We start from the raw sequence: 19,631 nt of genomic DNA, 5'->3' as shown, positions 1-19,631 counted from the left end.
AACGGGTGCAACATAATATCAAACTCCCTCTCTCTCTACCTATACACACACACATACACACTCTTACCTACGCGCACACACACTCACACACCATCTCCCCTCCCTCTCTCCCCAGCACCCGCTCTCTCTCTCTCTCTCTCTCTCTCTCTCTCTCTCTCTCTCTCTCTCGCTCTCTCTCTCTCTCTCTCTCTCTCTCTCTTTTCATGCATAGTAAGCAGCTAGTAATATATATATATATATATATATATATATATATATATATATATATATATATATATATATAAAATAATCCCTCTCTTTCCTCTCGTTCCCACACACCCTCTTGCTGTACACACACACACCCACCTACACACAACACACACAACCCAAGCCATACACACACAACCCAATCCATACTCACCGCACTTAAAAAAACACTTACACAATTACATGCACACAACACATGCACATACATATACAAGCACACATGCCTATGCACATACATACATTCAAACTCATATGCGTACACCATATAAACACACAGCACACGCACGCCATACGCACCCACCAAAGAAAAAAAAGGAATTGACATCGATGCCAAAAGAATAAAGACGGTCAAGGTGCACGATGGCGACATCGAATCAAGAAAAGACGCTGAAAGCATGCCCCGGCCGGCCTCGAAACTGCTCGCGAACGCACTACACTAACGCACCAACGAGGCCCGCCATTCACCAACATCTCGTCCACGACGCATCCCTGCAGTAACATCCATAGGTTATTATTACTTTCCAGTTTCAAGCCAAAAAGACCTATAAAACCCCATTGTGAATTGCCAACTCTCTCTCTAGGTGATGGTCACAAAGGCCCACCAAGGAGTTCTCATTTTAAAATTATCCTAAGACAAAGCAAGGGTCAACCATCTTGCTTTGTCTCTCCTGATTAGGGCCCTAAGGATAATTAGATTACCCTAACATAATGCAGCCTACACCTATAAAAAAGCACTAAGAGGTCACTATCGAGGGGGTTAGTACTTGGTAGCATTTTGGTGGGAGGGGACTGGCAACACTTGCATCAAGAGAGTGGGGATTTTAGTGTAGCATTATGGGGATTAGCACTATGGGAAGAATCCATGTCTACACCTTCACTCCAATGGTCGCCACACACTCACGAGAGTAGAAATCTCCGTGCTTATAAGTCCCCTCTAGAGAACACACTATAGGCTCATTATCCCTCTCTCTCTATCTCTTCCTATCACCATGTTTTCCACCTCGCCGAAGATCAGGTTTTTGTAAATATAGCATTGAATGAGTTCTCCCTCACTCCCCGAGGGGTTTTTCATCACCTCTATGACTCTCTCTCTCTCTCTCTCTCTCTCTCTCTCTCTCTCTCTCTCTCTCTCTCTCTCTCTCTCGATGTGCAGAGTTTGTGCTATTTCAAATCACCGTTTTCCGCGTCCTAGCCGCTCAAAGCTAGGTGGTGCCCCCTATTAATTTTCACCATGACCGGCTCGGCGTGCATCGGGCTCATGACGTTTGAGACTGTTGAGGTCCGTGTTTAACTTTGTGCTCATCATTTGGTGCCCTCATTGAGGAGGGCTTCTCGGAAACCTCTGGTTTACAATGCTGAAGACAACGCACATCATTAACCATGGATGAAGGGCTTCAATAATTTTCCAACTGGAGAACAGAAGAAGAAGAGGTTGAAGAAGCATTGATTGCCTTCATTGAAATACTACTGCTTGGCTGTAGCGTCATCAATATCCAAGAGGTAAGCTCCCCATCTCACATTGCTCATGCTTACTACAAATTAAGAGCATCAGCTGGGAGGGCTACAAAATGTTTTCATGTCGTCAACCAAAGCATTCTGTCAATCAATGCCGATAGAGGAAGTGAAGAAAGAATGGTGAGTTTTGCTTTTGAGAACCACAACACTCTCACGACAGTCAGATTTTTTGTAGCACCAAGTGTTTTCTCTCTAATGGTCCAAGAAGAGTCATCAACTACATCAACCACAAAGTCCAAGCCACAAAGCCTAAAGCATTTGGTGGACGCAAGTGGGCCTACGCTCTCCCTAGGTCTAGAGAGTTCAAGTGAAGTGCAACCACCCAAGCAACCGCCCTCACATGCAGAATGGAAAGCCGATTGATGTAGACTCTTCTCACCTAGTCTATTTTGAACCTAATGTGGAGGATTGTGCGAACTTCAACAAGAGGTAGAGGAATGTGGTGAAGGTGTCACCTTGTCAACACTTAAGGTATACAACTCTAAGTAATCAGTTCCCTTCACTCAACATGGATAATAACAATAGGCGAAAAGTCTTTCCTTTCCGTTTCTATGCATGTAAACGTATATATTGATAGGAAGATATTCTACCAGCAAAAGATTGTTTTCTTGTTCGGAGCAGAAATGCTTATGAAATCCTCAAATCTCCACGTCCCATCATCTTACCCCTTCTTGATTTCTACCACTCTTTTGATGTAAGCATCTTTATTCTATTCTAGCTTTGCGATCCTCTTAGATCATGTTTTAAATCTATCCACCCAACCCCGTAAGAAAGTCGCTCTGAGCCGTTGATGTCATTTGTGGAAAAAAAAAAGAGTTTGTAATTTCATGTTCATTGAGTTACTACCATGGCAAGTGTCTCTTTACCCACATTCAGTGGAAAGAAGGGAGAAGACATCACCACCAATTTTTTGGATGACTTTGACATCGCTTGTGTGGTTTCCAACAAGGATGATGATGCCTCACGGCTACAAATTTTTCCTCTACTGATGAAAGTAGAGGCCAGGTCTTGGTACAATGCTTTGCCCCAAGCTACCAAGAATGGATGGGATGTACTACGTGCTGCCTTTGTGAAGAGGTTTGGTGGAGGCACAACCTCAGAAAAGTTATGGTAGTGCTGACAGAGTTAAAGCAGGGAGGTCTGATAGAGTATGCTACTTATGAATCCAAGTTTGTGGATTTGTGGGAGTGATGGGTTGCCTCACTAGAGGAAGGTGAAAGAGCATCTAATTTACTGAAGAAGGACCATTTTATTGCTAGCCTGTGGTCGCCGCTTAAAGAGAAGGTGAAGGGGAGATTCCCTGCAACATATCAATTGGCAGTGATGGGTTGCCTCACTAGAGGAAGGTGAAAGAGCATCTAATTTCCTGAAGAAGGACCATTTTATTGCTAGCCTGTGGTCGCCGCTTAAAGAGAAGGTGAAGGGGAGATTCCCTGCAACATATCAATTGGCAGTGGAAATAGCCCGCCTTAAAGACAAGAAGATGCACATGCAAGCAAGAGTCAACGAGTCAGAGGAATCGAGCTCAGTCCGACTAACCCAAGGGACTGCACAACAACCGCTCAAAGAACCCAACCACAAGAGGCATCAAAAGAGCAGCAAGACCTGTTGAGTTGCATCACTACTTAGCTTGAATGTTTATCCATGCATCTGGTGCAGCAAGGGCATGAACCTGTCAAAAATCCAGAGCAAGTGAGAGGACAATAGAGATAAAACTAGGAGTACTACTACTACAACTGTAGGGAGGATGGCCATGGTATATATTACTGCCAACATCCAAGAAGGCAGAACTTCAATAAAGGAGGAAGATTGAATTAGATCTCCCCACCAAGGGCGAGACCACCACCACCTAGGCAACCAATCCCACCTGTTCAAATCCCACCACCATCCGTGCAACCACAGCCAGTCCCACCAGTTCAAATCCTACAGCCACCGATGCAACCACCGCCACAATCACCACTTACACTCATCCTCCTATGCCCACCACCAATTGGTAGCCACACACTAAGTTTCATTGGTCTTGAAAAAGATGTCAAGATGAAGATAACAGAAGAAGAGTCAAGCGAGAAGTTTGTTCAAAGGACTGAAGCAGCGAAACAAGAGGTTAAAGAATCAAAAGATGCTACCCCAGTGAAGGAGGTAAGTCAAGAAAACCGTGTTACAAATGTTAATACATCTCTAACCTTGGATGAAATAGACACCAAAGCGATCAATCGACAACATTAGGCATAAGAGTAAGAAGGTGTAAAGTGTTGATCAAGTCTCGTCAGAGTAAGAGGAATGCAAAGAGCATGGAAGATACAAGAGAAGAGGAAGACCAAATTGCTAGCAAGGCTTTGCAAAAGATGGACAACACATCAAGCAAAGGGGAGGGCTTTGAAAACAGAAACCTGTGCACCAGCATGGACCAAAAACAATGTAGCAAGCTGAAGGCATCCTACATCAAGGAAGTTTCACCAAAGGACCATAACAAAGAGGTAAGTATAAATGAAGGTTTGGAGCTGGATATTGTTCCAGAGGCTTGGTAGTTGAGCAAGACTTTAATGTGTAGTGTCATAGACTTGGATATGGGTAATGCCTCTAGTCTATTGAAAGGTGTTATAAACTTGGAGATGGGTAATGCCTCCAGTTTATGTGAGGGTCTTGAGAGTAAGTTTGATGATCAACATGTTGCCAACCTTGTAAGGATGTTCGAGACTCCTTCACAACGCAGCATTGTGTTTACGTGGGATGCATCAGACCTATGGCTATGGTTAACCACTAGAACATATAGAGGTAAGATCAGCATGGAGATAAAAGTTAAGGAGCCATGGATAGACAAATGGCTGATAGAATGCAAGAATGAAGGCCTCATTCCCAATTTGGTGCAATTTTTTACAAATAGTGCATCCTCTCTTTAGAGACAGGTGAGTGGATTACGCTTGTATTTAAGCCACAAGGTATGTGGCTTCCTATCAACATCAAAAAAGATAGTTGTTAGCAGCAAGCTAACACGGACACCACAGATACCTTTTTTGGGGCTCTCATTTTAAAAACACTTATTATTTTGATAAATCGGGAATATTGTAACTCCTATTTTTTGGATAAACCTTGTAATTGATGAGCCGGGGCTACAAGCATGTATCAACCTGTCATTGCCTATCCTTAGTTAGAGCTCCCAGACTATTGGTTTTGACCACCAAAAACCTTGGCTAAGGTATAAAAGCCAATTTTTGTAAGTTAATTGTAAGTTTTGGATAATGAAATACATAGTGTGAGCTAACGGTGCTCATTTCTCTCCTTCTTGTGCTTCCTACTCCCTCCCTGGTTGTCACATTGCAGTCACATTTGTTGCATTGCAACCGCAGGTAAGAGCTCTACGCATTGACGTAAACACTTTATGATATTTCATAGCTTTTGGCGTCACTGTAACCCGCGGCCTAATTTTATCATAAGGAGGAATTTAGACTTCAAAATCAAAACTAAGCATAGGCGGGGTATTGGGGCAGCATTCCTAAGCATTTAGATGCATTCTGGGTCGAAAACGACTAGGTCAAAAATCCACCACTGTTAATAATTGAGATTTTGGCACTTGACCTAAAGTGAGGTTTGAAACCATAAGCATGTGTGCTTAGGTCTTAGAAAATTGTCCTAGAAGTTTTGTTATGTTTGGATGTCATTTGATGCTGTAACACATGTAAATTGTCTGCCGATGAGCGATTGGCTTTTGGTGATTTCAGTCACTTGAGTGTAGCTTGAGTTAGATACGAGTTGTTCATTGTTTTCCGAGAGATTGACAACCTCTTGTAGCCTCTATGCACTAGTCGAGTCAGCTTCGTCCCATGTGATCCGAGCCTATCACAAATTTTTGTTTATCATATTTTGTTGGTTTTTCTTGCTTCTAGAGGTTTACAATAAAAGAAAGAGTGAGAACAACCTCTTCGAAAAATTAAAAAAAATGATTTTTTCTTGACTAGTTCACCGGAGGTGAAAGGTAGAGGGAGAACCTAGTGGTAAAGGGAAGGGAAAATATGTAAATGTGAAAAGAAAAGATATGATGTGGTTGTGGAGCCATGCACCCATGATTCAAGGGTCATGAGTGGCTCATATCATCATGGCTTTGGAGCCATATGATGATTCAAACAAATGGGACCCAAGTGGAAGCCTTGGTAAAGGAAGAAACCATACACATGATTTTGCTGAATTTTTAAAAAATACTTCCACTCCGATCCAAGAAAAGTTGTCTTCATCAAAGTTGTAGCTGATGAGCTGGAGATTTTGGCCATATTTTTTTTATAATTTTTGCATCTACGGTCTAGGAGATATGGCCAAAATGGTGGACGCCAGTTTTTTCAACTGTGGTGGAGACCACCCCCTCTACCTTTACACACACACACCCTTCCTTTTTCACATTGAGACCTTCTCTAAAATCAGCCATTAGTTTTCTCACCCTCCTCTCCTTCCTCCTCTCTCTCAAGCTCAAAAACCCATCAAAGTTCCTCTTCTAATCACCTCTCAAGTCATGCTTAATCTTGTTGTAATTCATAAGTTCTCATTCAACCCCTTCCTATTATTACTAGATATGTATTGATTTTATGTAGATTCTTTACATTTTAAAATAAGGAAGCTCTTGGACTCAAGCTATGGAGGAAGGAGTGAAGACAACACAAGTGATGATGGAGCTAATTGGTCAACAAATCACTTGAAGGGAGCTTCTTCATTGGTTGAATGTCCCTAATCAAGCTTCATTTATACAAATTACACTTGGATCTTAACCTCACTCCTAATCACTCTCTTTCCTATATAAAGAGGCCTTCCCCTTTGTAATTTCAAGCCTCCCTCAGCCCCATTGAGCCTTTGTATCACTCACCATGAGCCCATAAGCTCATTCATTCACTCTATTCTTGCACATCCTAGAGTGCAAATTGTTTCATGCTAGTAACCTCTCCTCCTCTTACTTATGTTAATTAAGAGAAATGTTTTATATGTGTGTGAGAGTGCTTGATGTGATCTTGGCTAATCCTTGAGTGATTGTTTGGTAATCTATATGCTATTTGTGTTGGGAGTGTTGGAAGTCATCCATTCCTTGTACACACACTACGGTTAATGCTTCATTCATAGTGATCTCTCTCTCTCTCTTTGTGTAGCGGTCCTAGTCCACGCTTCCAAGACTAGGTGGTGCCCTCATCTCATTTCCCTTGTGGCGCAATGGAGTTTGTTTTGGCGTAGAGGCCGCCATTCCAAATTTCCTTCTTCATAAATTGGTGCCCCCACGGAGGAGTTCTCAAGCAGCGCTCTATCAATCCTATGAAGGAAGATCCATCAAATTCTCCGAGACTTCCACTATGGTCTCCCCAAGAAGCTCGAGAAAAGAAGCGTCTTTATCGACAAACGGCACGTATGCGGGTAAAGAGAGTTAACTACACACACCCTTCTTTGCTTCAAGGAAAATCTTGTAGTCATCAAGTCCCTAGGTCAAAAAATTGTGTTGAGTGCTTTGTGGCTAGTGTGAAGACACTTCCTTTGAAGCCTCGACTTCAGGTGGTGAAAGCACTCTCAAACTCGGATATTAACAAGTTTTTGGAGGGGGAACTACACATCAATGGGGTGTGGTATTGGCAAGAGGCTACATATGGTGATGCACTCCAACTACTACTAGCAAGAAGGCTCAAGGTGGTTGAGAGGGTAGCCATCGAACCCTATGAACTCTACAAAGCTGAAGATGGTCACACCAAGCTAGGCTAATCACTGGTGAGCAAATTCTTCGCATCTCTCAAATGGTGGGATCCAAGAGAGCTCAACTTCAATGAAGTGCTTCATGGAAGTTTGTAATTAATGCACCAATGAATAATCCCATTTTCTACAACTTTCAATCAGTTCAGAATATTAGGGTGAATGTGCGCATTGATAGAAAGATTTTTTTCCAACAAAGATTGGTCTTCTATTTTGGAGCTGAGAGGTTGAGAGAGATATTGCTGTCCCCTGACCCTATAATATTTCCTATTTTGGAGTATAATGTATCTTTTGATGTTCACATCTTCATCTTGCTTTAAGCATACTCCATTAATCATAGGGATTTATATGGACCTTTCCAACCTCTTGCTAGACAAACTGTGCATATAATAGCTAGCACAAAGCTTAGGTTCCAAAACATCATAAGGGACTTACTAGGCCCTCGTCGTCTAGCTGAGATTAATGCATCTATCAATCCATTTATTCTACCCTTAATAAGATATGATTTGGGCCTAGACGTTTTCATCTTTGTGCTGTATTGAGAGGAAGGCAACCCACTTTTATGATGGCTTTCCCAAATTTTTTTGGGCGTAGTGGGGAAAATGCTGGGGATTTTTTGGATAACTTGGAGATGGCTTTCCTTGTCTCCGGGAGGGATGACGAAGCATTGAAATTGAGAGCTTTTCCTTTGGTGCTCAAAGAAGAAGCTAGGGTATGGTTCCAGGCTCTAGATCCAACCCAAAGAATTGATTGGGAGGGATTGAAGGTGGCTTTCCTACGAAGATTTCAACGAGCCAATTCGGCAGAAGAACTATGGCAACGGCTTCTGTCCCTTCATCAAGTTGACCCTCATGGTTATGCAACCTATGAGGAAGGTTTTCTGAAACTTTGGGGCCAATGGTCAGACTCACTAAACCCTGGTGAGAGAGCTCCCAATTGCCTCCAAAAGGATCGATTTATCTCAGGTTTGTACCCCTTGCTAAGGGAGAAGGTAAAGAGCAAATTTCCAAATGCTTTTGAAGATGCCTTAAGAATTGCTAGGGAAAAGAATAGAAAGATTCTCTATCAAGCCCAAGCTGGTCAGCTAGCTTTGGGAGGCAATATCACAACTATGGAAGCTTCTCACATACCTCCAAATGTGCCTAATGCACCAGACCTCAATAGAGGTCAACAAGAAGATATGCTCCAACAAATAAACAATCTCACAAACCAGATAGAGGGGTTGAGAGTAAATCTTGTGCAGGGTGCAAGAAGGCCTATTGAGGGAAATGGTGGGAATCGGCCACCAATGCGACGTCAAGCAAGGGAAATGTTGTGTTACAATTGTGGGGAAATTGGCCAGGACATGTATAATTGCCCTCATCCCAGAAGATATGACTACCCTGTCAGAGGTCCTCGACAACAAGTAAGTCCACCCCGTGCTAGAGCTCAAGCACAAGAGCAACCGCAACCTCAAATTTTGCAGCCACCTCGTGCTCAAGCTCAAGCCCCTGCTACTCAACCAAATGTGAGCATCATAAGGATGGAGGAGGTCCTCAAGGGCAGAAGCAACCAGGAAGAAATAGCTAAAGGGAAGATGAAGATAGATGAAGTGGCTACAATGCCTATCAAACGTGTGCGTGTCCAAGATGAAGTAGGTAAAGAAACAAGCAAGGATGCAAGCAATGAAGCAAGTACATCTCGGGCAACTAAAGATGAAGCCAAGAAGAGAAACACCCGTACTAGGTCTCAAATTGACATCTCTGATTTCCCTATGGGATCTCGGACACAACCTTATGACTTGACAGCTGATGTGAGTTCTCAAGGACCAAAGATTACTTGGCCACAACTACTTCATATCTCCCCAAAGCTTCGACGACAATGGTAAAAAATGGTGAGCACGAGGGCAAAGCGAAGTAAGCTAGTAAGTGTAATCAAAGCATATGGTCTCAAGGATATAGTGCCTTTGGTGGAGGCTCAAATCAAGGGACAACGGATTCCAAAAACTTACATTGATAGTGGAGCAGAGGTTTGTGTCATGACAGAAAAGCTAATGCATCAATTGGGTTTAGAGGTAATGGAATCATCAAACTTTAGGGCAAAAATGGCCAATAATGTCTCTGTCACTTGTGTGGGTGTAGTGAAAGCTGTGAGAGTTTCTGTTTTTTGAATCACTACAGAGGTTGATGCTTATGTGATGCCAGTAAAGGGAGAAGGATACCCCCTTATTTTAGGACGACCTTGGCTCATGGGTATAGGAGCTAGGCAAGATTGGGCAACAGGAGACTTGGAGTTGAGGCCTCGCATGGGTGGCCATAGTCGGAAGGTGGTTTATAACCTAAAGAATGGGCGACAAGAGAACCTTGAACTAGAGACGTCAGCTGATGAGTGGAGCTCAAGTGGATGCTCCTCATCCATGGACGAGGAAGAGAGTTCAAGTGAAGAGAGTGATAGCACTCTCGAAGTCATGGGCGTCACCATAAAGGAAACTACCTCATCAGAAGACAACCCAAGGATCCAAATGGAGAATGTGTGGGATGCCAGCCTAGAGGAGATGTTATCCAAGGATATAAAGGAAGAAGAAAAGGAGGGTTATGTAAATGTTCTCAAGAAGCATGCATCATTGTTTATTTCTGATTACACTCACATTACAGGTGTCACTGCAGTGAAGCATCATATCCATCTAAAAGAAGGGAGCAAGCCAGTAGTACAAAAACTAAGAAGATTAGGAGTTGTGCAACAAAATGCACTGTTGTCTGAGGTGAAGAGACTCTTAGAAGCAGGATTCATATACCCAGTAGAAGATTTAGAATGGGTCTCCCCAGTAGTGGTGAGGCCAAAGAAGAATGGTAAATGGCGAGTGTGCGTGGATTACAAGCCACTAAATGCTGCAACAAAGAGGGACCACTTCCCTCTCCCATTTCAAGATGAGATTCTAAATGAAGTAGTAGGCCATGAGAGATACACAGTGTGTGATGGCTACTCTGGCTACTTTCAAATACGCATTGCAGAGGAGGACCAGAAAAATACTACTTTCATCACACCATGGGGATGTTTTGCATTTCGAGTCATGCCTTTTGGTCTCACCAACGCTCGCCACCTTTCAACGATTCATGAACATGGTCTTCGAACCTTACTTTGGTAAGTCCATAAGGGTTTTCATAGATGACTTTTGTATTTACAGCTCCAAAAGTATGCATCTCGGCAAGATTGATGAAGGATTTACTCGTTTAGCTAAGCTGGGTGGACAACTAAACAAGGACAAATGTCACATTGGGGAAAGCAAGGTTACACTATTAGGGCATGTAGTGTCCATTGATGGAATCGAGGTAGATCCTGAAAAGATAGAAACATTGCTAAATCTACCTTCCCCAACTTCCATCAAACAATTAATCTCCTTCTTGCAAAAGCTAAGATATTTGAGTAGATTCATACACTTACTCTCCCAAGTGATATTTCCTCTACAACAGCTGACTCGTCAAGAGACGCTTGTTTGGAGTGAAGAAAGTGAAGGGCATTTTAGAGAGATTAAAAAAATGTTAGGGTCACTCCCTATAATCCTCCAACCTTGTTGGGAAGAAACATTCTTTTTAAACCCTAGTGTGGGAGAAGAAGCCATTGGTGCTGCCCTCCTACAAAAAGATCCAAAAACCTCCTTTATGAGGCCTGTGTATTTTGCTAGCCGCCTCATGGAAAACACAGAGAAGGCCTACACCCTGATGGAACAGCTAGTGTTAGCTCTCATGTTTGCGATAACCAAATTTCGGCCATACTTTCTGCCGAAGAGGTTTGTAATTATCACTATGGAGGATATGTTTCCCTATGCACTACAACATATGGAAATCTCTGATTAAATAGCAAAGTGGGTGGTGCGACTTCAAGAGTTTGATTATACAATACAGGTTGAAAGAACAACTCGAGCATGCTTAGCCGACATTTTAACAAACAAGTGCTATGAAAAAGTTTCCATTTGAAGAGAAAGGAACTTCCACCACCTCCAGCTCTAGAGGTTTTGGTCAATGCTTATAGCCTCTACTTTGATGGAGCATACAAGAGAACCAAGGATAAGGCAGCTGCAGGCATCGTGGTCTTATCCCCATTGAGAGAGAGGATCCATGGTGAAGGGATCACTCTAGAAGATGTCCACTCCAACAATGAATCAGAATATCATGCTCTAATTCATGGCCTTTGTTGGTGCCTCGATAATTCAATTAAGAGATTAAACGCTTTTGGTGACTCCATGCTTTTGGTAAGGCAAATGCAAGGTACATGGGCTTGCAAAAATGCCCGTCTCTCTACTAAAATGAGAGAAGCAAAAGCTCTTATGAGGAGATTTAGGGAGGCACAAGTACATCATGTGCCAAGAGACCAGAATAAGGATGCAGACCACCTAGCATCATCAAAGTTAAATGAGTCAATAGTGGGAGCAGTGGCCATCAAACTTCCACTTCAGCAAGGCAAGGAGGACTTGGAAGATATTATGCACATTCTGGAGCAAGGAGAGGCTCCTAAACACTTGAATGCAGGGGAAAGGCGATGGTTAGCTAGGAAGGCTACCAGGTATCGCATAGTAAATGATGACTTGTATTGTCTTGGTAAGGATGGTGTGCTTAGGAGAGTTCCTTTGAAGAGTGAAATTGAAGAGATTTTAAAAGCTTGTCACGATGATATGTGCGGAGGACACTTTGCACACGACGTCACTAGTAGAAAGGTTCTACAAGCTGGGTTTACTTGGCCAAGTCTTCATCGTGATGTCAAATACTGGTGTCAAACATGTGATGAATGTCAGAAAGCAGGACCACGACGGCTCATAGCTGAACCTCAGAACCCAATAAAGGTATATGGGCCCTTTGAGAAGTGGGGAATTGATGCCATAGGGCCTCTACCACGCACTCAGTCAGGTAAAGAGTACATCATCATGGGAGTAGACTACATGACTAGATGGGCTGAGGCTATGCCGACCAATAGAATTACTGCTAAGGATGTGAGTCAGTTCATCTTTGACCACATCTGTTGCCGGTTTGGCACCCCTCTTGAAATACTATCTGATAGAGGACCAGGGTTTAGAGCAGACCTGGTAGGAGAACTCATGAAGAAGCTAAATATTCAGCATCAACACTCTACTCCTTACTACCCTCAGTGCAATGGTTTGGTGGAAAAAGTAAATGGAATCATTTGCAAAATTCTCACCAAACAGGTACATGCCAGGCGCCAAGATTGGGACAAACACCTGAATGGAGCTCTTTGGGCCTATAGAACCTCCTTCAAAACCACATTAGGGACACACCCTTTCATTTGGTTTATGGAAAGGAGGCGCTTTTGCCCATTGAAGTGAAGTTAACAAGTCTTCGAATATTGGGTAGCCAGGTAGGCTCTCAAAAGGAGAAAGTACATCAAAGGATCATGGATCTAGAGAGGCTGCAATTGGATCGTGAAGAAGCCATCAACCATTATTCTCAAGAAGCAGAGAAGCGCAGAGAAAAGTTCAACAAAAAGCTAGCATCCAAAGACATCAAAAAGGGATCTCTGGTGCTTCGATATGACAATCGCTTCGACAGTCGTAAGGATGGAAAGTTTCTTTTCCGATGGGAAGGCCCGTTCTTGGTCACCAAAAAGTTCAAAAATGGCTCTTATAGACTTCAAGACATTGATGGTAAAGTGCACAAGACCAGGACAAATGGATGGCGTCTAAAGCCTTATCACATCAGGATAAGGTCAGCTCAAGATCAAAGAAAGTAGGCTAGAGGCATAAATACCCCTAGCCAGGTTTGGGGGGGCTATGATCCGAGCCTATCACAAATTTTTGTTTATCATATTTTGTTGGTTTTCCTTGCTTCTAGAGGTTTACAATAAAAGAAAGAGTGAGAACAACCTCTTGGAAAAATATAAAAAAAAAAGATTTTTTCTTGACTAGTTCACCGGAGGTGAAAGGTAGAGGGAGAACCTAGTGGTAAAGGGAAGGGAAAATATGTAAATGTGAAAAGAAAAGATATGATGTGGTTGTGGAGCCATGCACCCATGATTCAAGGGTCATGAGTGGCTCATATCATCATGGCTTTGGAGCCATATGATGATTCAAACAAATGGGACCCAAGTGGAAGACTTGGTAAAGGAAGAAACCATACACATGATTTTGCTGAATTTTTAAAAAATACTTCCATTCCGATCCAAGAAAAGTTGTCTCATCAAAGTTGTAGCTGATGAGCTGGAGATTCTGGCCATATTTTTTTTATAATTTTTGCATCTACGGTCTAGGAGATATGGCCAAAATGGTGGACGCCAGTTTTTTCAACTGTGGTGGAGACCACCCCCTCTACCTTTACACACACACACCCTTCCTTTTCCACATTGAGACATTCTCTAAAATCAGCCATTAGTCTTCTCACCCTCCTCTCCTTCCTCCTCTCTCTCAAGCTCAAAAACCCATCAAAGTTCCTCTTCTAATCACCTCTCAAGTCATGCTTAATCTTGTTGTAATTCATAAGTTCTCATTCAACCCCTTCCTATTATTACTAGATATGTATTGATTTTATGTAGATTCTTTACATTTTAAAATAAGGAAGCTCTTGGACTCAAGCTATGGAGGAAGGAGTGAAGACAACACAAGTGATGATGGAGCTAATTGGTCAACAAATCACTTGAAGGGAGCTTCTTCATTGGTTGAATGTCCCTAATCAAGCTTCATTTGTACAAATTACACTTGGATCTTAACCTCACTCCTAATCACTCTCTTTCCTATATAAAGAGGCCTTCCCCTTTGTAATTTCAAGCCTCCCTCAGCCCCATTGAGCCTTTGTATCACTCACCATGAGCCCATAAGCTCATTCATTCACTCTATTCTTGCACATCCTAGAGTGCAAATTGTTTCATGCTAGTAACCTCTCCTCCTCTTACTTATGTTAATTAAGAGAAATGTTTTATATGTGTGTGAGAGTGCTTGATGTGATCTTGGCTAATCCTTGAGTGATTGTTTGGTAATCTATATGCTATTTGTGTTGGGAGTGTTGGAAGTCATCCATTCCTTGTACACACACTACGGTTAATGCTTCATTCATAGTGATCTCTCTCTCTCTCTTTGTGTAGCGGTCCTAGTCCACGCTTCCAAGACTAGGTGGTGCCCTCATCTCATTTCCCTTGTGGCGCAATGGAGTTTGTTTTGGCGTAGAGGCCGCCATTCCAAATTTCCTTCGTCACCATGGATTGACAATTTAATCATGGTTCTTGCTAAAACTGCAATAAGATAGGACAATGAAGCTAGACACACGTCCCACATTTGGCGCCGCTGCCGAGAATCGAAGAAACCTAAACTAGGGAAAAACACGAGCGTTCTGTGAAGTTATCCTTTAACTTCCTTTAGGATCTTCTAGAGTTAAAAACTTTATTTTAAAAATCGCACAGCCTAAGATTGTCGTCTTTTGCTATGTAGAGGTAGCTTGGAAGTAATTGTACTTGTGGAGTGCCTTTAGGACTGTAGGGTGAAAGCATGAAATGGTGGTCAATTTTAAGGGATTTTCTAGGTGGTTTTTGAAGTACTCTCAAGTTTTATTTGTTCCCTTCAAATAAATTTATTGCAGACGTGGAAAATTGCAAGAAATGGAAAATGCCGCCACTTCAAGAATGCCATCATTTTTTGAACATTGTTTACGGGTAGAGGGTGACTGTGACTTCTCTTGCATGCCATTCTACACAACAGGAAGCTACCCACACGCTACTCCATCTTCATGTACCCTGCGTGCATAGAGCGAGGAAGAATTATGGATGCCTACCCTCTCTATGCAACCTGTCTTCACCGGGTACTGTAATCCCCCGCCCCACTCTCTCTCTCTCTCTCTCTCTCTCTCTCTCTCTCTCTCTCTCTCTCTCTCTCTCTCTTTTGTTGTAGTTGAGCAATGTGTTTGTTTGAGGACATTGTGAATCCTGGATTGTGTTTTTTTATTTGTACAGTGATATGAAGACTCCATCGCAAAAGTGCACCATGGCAGCAACTGATGGTGGTTCAGCTAGCATGCTTTCATACAATAGCAAGACTAGGAGCTCCACAACATTGGGCATAAAGTCTGAAACTATCGGCGACAAAAGCATTGGTACATATCAACTTTGTCTCTTCAATTGTAGAAATGTTCTTTTCAATGTTTGTTTACTATGTCAAATGTGGTTTGCAGCAAGATCTTCCTGGAGGATTCAATACCCCAAGCAAAGTCGATTTTTCTACACACGAGAGGAGTTGCATGAGGAGTATGGCTTAAGCTTGGAGGGTAAGCTCTACCAGCACCGAGATGTCACAGATCAGGATTGGTTGTCGGTCTTCATGAAGAAAAGGGAGAAGGGCTCTAAAATCTTTCTGCATATGATGCAACCTGAGTTTGTAGACGAATGCAGGTTACTGTTTCACAAAGTCTACCAAAGCATGCCAGCCAACAAAGAGAATACACACAAGTTTGAAACATTGTTTGTGTACAAGTGATTCCCAGCTTCTCGGCAAGATCCTGCAGGTCGAAAGGTTGCATGGGTTGCTTTTGGTGAACAGGTTTTGGACCATTGCAAGAAGCTTCCGGGTGGCGTTGACAAGAAAGTAAAGATTTGGTTGGAGAATAATGAGGGGACATCACTTCATCCCCTTCGTCTTGACAATGTAGGGGCAAGTCAAAAAAGTGGGCAAAATGCTCTCTTATCTGGCAACACTTCTCTAGTTAGTGCCTCCTTTATAAGCCAACAAGTAAAAGCACATGTGGAGCAGATTCTGGATGCAAAAAGGGCTTCATTAAAGGTTTTGAACACAACATTGGATAATGTGAGAGTAGAGCTACAAGACAGGAACCAAAATATGTGGAAGATACAAGGGACATCTTCAGCCTCGGTAGTGCTTCAGGGGCAATTGCAAGAGCTCCAGATATTGGGGTCCAGCATGAAGGGAGTTGTCGATACTGACCCTAATTTTTTGGTGATTGAAGGCAAGATGGCTGCTCTAATTAGTGCACTCACAGCTCTCGGGGCTGATGCAAGCAGCTCGAACATAAGAAATGAGGTGGATCCTCTCCCGGTATGTGTCGACCCAGTCAAGGAAGGATTTTTGTTTATGTGGTAATGCCCTAGGTACTTGACATGGTACTCTTTCTATTTAGGTGGTTTTTTTTGCCATGCCAGTTATTTATGTTTATGTGGTAATGCCCTAGGTACTTGACATGGTACTCTTTTCTATTTAGATGGTTGTTTTTGTCATGCCAGTTATTTTTGTTATGGTGCTAAGTGCCCAACCTACCTGACATGGTAGTTTTTTCTATTGTGGGGTTCTATCACGGTGATAGTGCTCAAAGGTACTTGGCATGGTAGTTTCCTTTTACATGGCTTCCTTTTTGTTACGGTAACATTGACCAAGTACTTTGCCATGGTGGTTTTTTTTGCTATGAGTGTTTTCTTTTCCATGGAAGTTTGTCTATATTGTGGTACTTGTCATGGTAGTTTTTTTACCATGACAAGTGCAGGGGTCATGGCTATTTTTCTAGGTATCATGTAATGGCCAAAATGCCTGTCATGGTACTTCTTTTGATCATGGTGGTGTTTTTGTCATGGCAGTATTTCCTGCTATGGTTGATTGTTTCTTTAAGGAAGTTTGTTTGCTATGGTGGTTGTGCCCAAGGTACTTGTAAAGGTAGTTTTTTCTATTAAGGGGGTTGTACGGTCATTGCTAATTAGTGTGTAGTGTCCAAGAAACCTGTCATTGTACTTTGGTTTTGGTCATGGTGGCTTTTTTATCGTGACAATCTTTCCTCTTATGGTAATAGCTTTTGCCTTGATGTTTTTGATGGAATGGCAGTTTTTTATTATGGTGGTAGTGTCCAAGGTAAATTTCTACCTGCCATGGTATTTCTAATTGCTTTGGTGGTTTTTTGGAGTGTCCAAAGTACTTTTTTATGGTATTTTTTTTTGTTAAAGGTACTTGTCATGGTACTTTGGGCTGTAATGGTGCTTCTCATATCTAATCCCTGTGGGCCTTTTGTTCTTCATTTGTCATGCAGAAAGAAGTGACTGACTTGGAAGCATCAACGAGTATGTGTGTGCAACAGATCAACTTTTGTGAGAGCATGTTGGAACAGGTGAAGGCTGGTGACACAATGTTACTACTTATGACAGCAGGCTGGCCAGCACTTGAGCCACTTGTAGGCTACATTCTCTGTTCCAGCACTATGTGCTGCATGTGGTCTTGCATTTATGGCTTCCCATGTGGTTTGTGTCTACACGCTAGCATGTGGTCATGCATACCATGCTCTGTGTTTTGCTGCCTGGCTTGGATCAGAGACGATATGTGCGGACGCCTCTTGCAAGAGTAGTATTCCAGATTCACTTAAATCAATGCTCTTGCATAAAGGTTGATTTCCATTGCTCCCAATCTCATATAAATCCAAGAACAGTTCAGGTTGCCTTCAAGTATCCACTGATTGCACAAGCTTGAACTTCACTGATGTGCTTGCAGGTTCTGGCCATATTCCTTGTGTGGCGCCGATACAGGATGACGTGCCAAAGGTTGTGCTACAAGCTACTCTTGAAGTCCATAGTGCGTACTCAAGTGAGGGCACTCCAGCTGTGAAGGTAGACCCCCTTGCAAGCACAGCAGCAGTTGAGCCACAACCAAGCGAAAGCAGTCCAAAGGAAGATGCAACAGTTAGCGATGCAGAGGCAATAGCGCAAGAGGGATTGGATGCAGTGCAACGCATGTTAGCTGGTGATGAGAATCCAGATTTTCCCATCTTTTTGAGTGACATGGTGAAGGTGTCGAAGAAGCGCAAGAAAAACGGTGATGGTAAGTGGTAATGGTATTGGACTTGTCAATTTCTAGGCAATGTCTACATGGGGCTGATGTGTTGTTTTATGACATAGGTGGACATTCCAAAAAGAATAGACCTTCGGAGTCCACACGTTCAAAGCATCATACTCATCATGCAGATGGAGATATGGAAGAGAGGGAAGCACCCAGATCATCTCCTGTCGTGAAGAAGACTCCTAGAAAGAGTACTCCCCTCCGCAATCCTTCTAGTGTTTCCCACCCCCCCAAGCTTCGAGTTTGCAAGAAATTGTGACTCTTCAATTGTAGTACAAGAATCTAAGATTCTTGATTTTGAATGCAAAAGAAACTTTTTTGTCGGCCTCTATGTTTTTGTCGCTTTTATGTTTCATAAGCGCAGTGTCTATGTTTTTGTCAGCCTCTATGTTTTTGTCGCTTTATGTCAAATATCGCCTCATGTTTATTTTTCAATGTTGAATGTTGTGTTTTACAGAGTGTCCAAAGGAAAAGGGGACCCTCAAGCTTCCCGTAGAGGAAATCATCATCATTAGAGATCCCCCAAAGTACATTCCCCAAGCTATCTCCTCCTTGCCATATGATGATTCAACCCGATCAGCCCTCATATTAGATCTTAATGGTGTACTTTGTCTTACATGTACACCTAATAAGTATGACCCTTTGTCTGTCCCTGATATTGAAGCTATATCATTTGTCAAGCATGAGGAGGTGGATGGCAGGTACCTGTTTGTTCTGAAAGATGCACACGATTTTATTGCATGGGCTGTGACATGGGCAAATGTCTACATATGGAGCAGTGCAAAGAGTGGGCTCAAGAATTGAAGATGTTTTCCCCAGGTTCACAGTCATATTAGTGGATGGGTTGGACAACAGTTATGTGATGTGGGAAGTTACTATTTTGGTGGTGGAAGACTAGCATTTTTCAAGATATTGCAGAATTTTTTGGCGAAGTTGCAGCGGTATGATACCAGCAATGTCCTTTTAATTGACAACAGTTCCTATAAATGTCATTATAATCCCTGTGGTACTTACATCATAGTGCCTAGTATTGAGCACTGCTCCAGCATATACTTGTCAAAAGATCTAAAGGCCTGGCTAGAAGGGTGGCAGCATGCTATAGATCACTGTGCCTTGGCGAACACATTCAGCAAACCAAAAAGTATGTATTCACAGCAATTGCAAAAGGGTTTGAAAAGACATCATATGATGCGTACTTATGTGGGCCACAACTCATGCCCATAGAGTGCAAGGGACGATGACATCCCTTGATTTTTTTAGGATGACAGATCCTTTATGTACTTTTTGTAACTAAACTAAACCCGTGCCAAAACCTTGTATATTTATATGCTACTTTCCATGTGGAAACCAATTTTTTGGCTTC

The 19,631-nt window shown here is 42.5% G+C and overlaps 1 protein-coding gene across 1 annotated transcript; it reads left to right on the top strand.

Moving 5' to 3' along the window:
* Window positions 1-16,408: 16,408 nt before the first annotated feature.
* Window positions 16,409-18,527, top strand: LOC147452431 (uncharacterized). Its single transcript, XM_086518941.1, has 4 exons — window positions 16,409-16,492; window positions 17,469-17,556; window positions 18,044-18,250; window positions 18,328-18,527. The coding sequence occupies exons 1-4, from the start codon at window positions 16,409-16,411 to the stop codon at window positions 18,525-18,527; spliced, it is 579 nt and encodes a 192-aa protein (XP_086375067.1).
* The last annotated feature ends 1,104 nt before the right edge of the window (window positions 18,528-19,631 follow it).

The sequence above is a fragment of the Adiantum capillus-veneris genome, chromosome 8 (assembly GCF_014529385.1).
Source record: "Adiantum capillus-veneris isolate H3 chromosome 8, ASM1452938v2, whole genome shotgun sequence".
NCBI lineage: Eukaryota > Viridiplantae > Streptophyta > Polypodiopsida > Polypodiales > Pteridaceae > Adiantum > Adiantum capillus-veneris.
The sequence above is the reverse complement of the archived record's forward strand: the minus strand, read 5'-3'. Positions and strand labels throughout refer to the sequence as shown.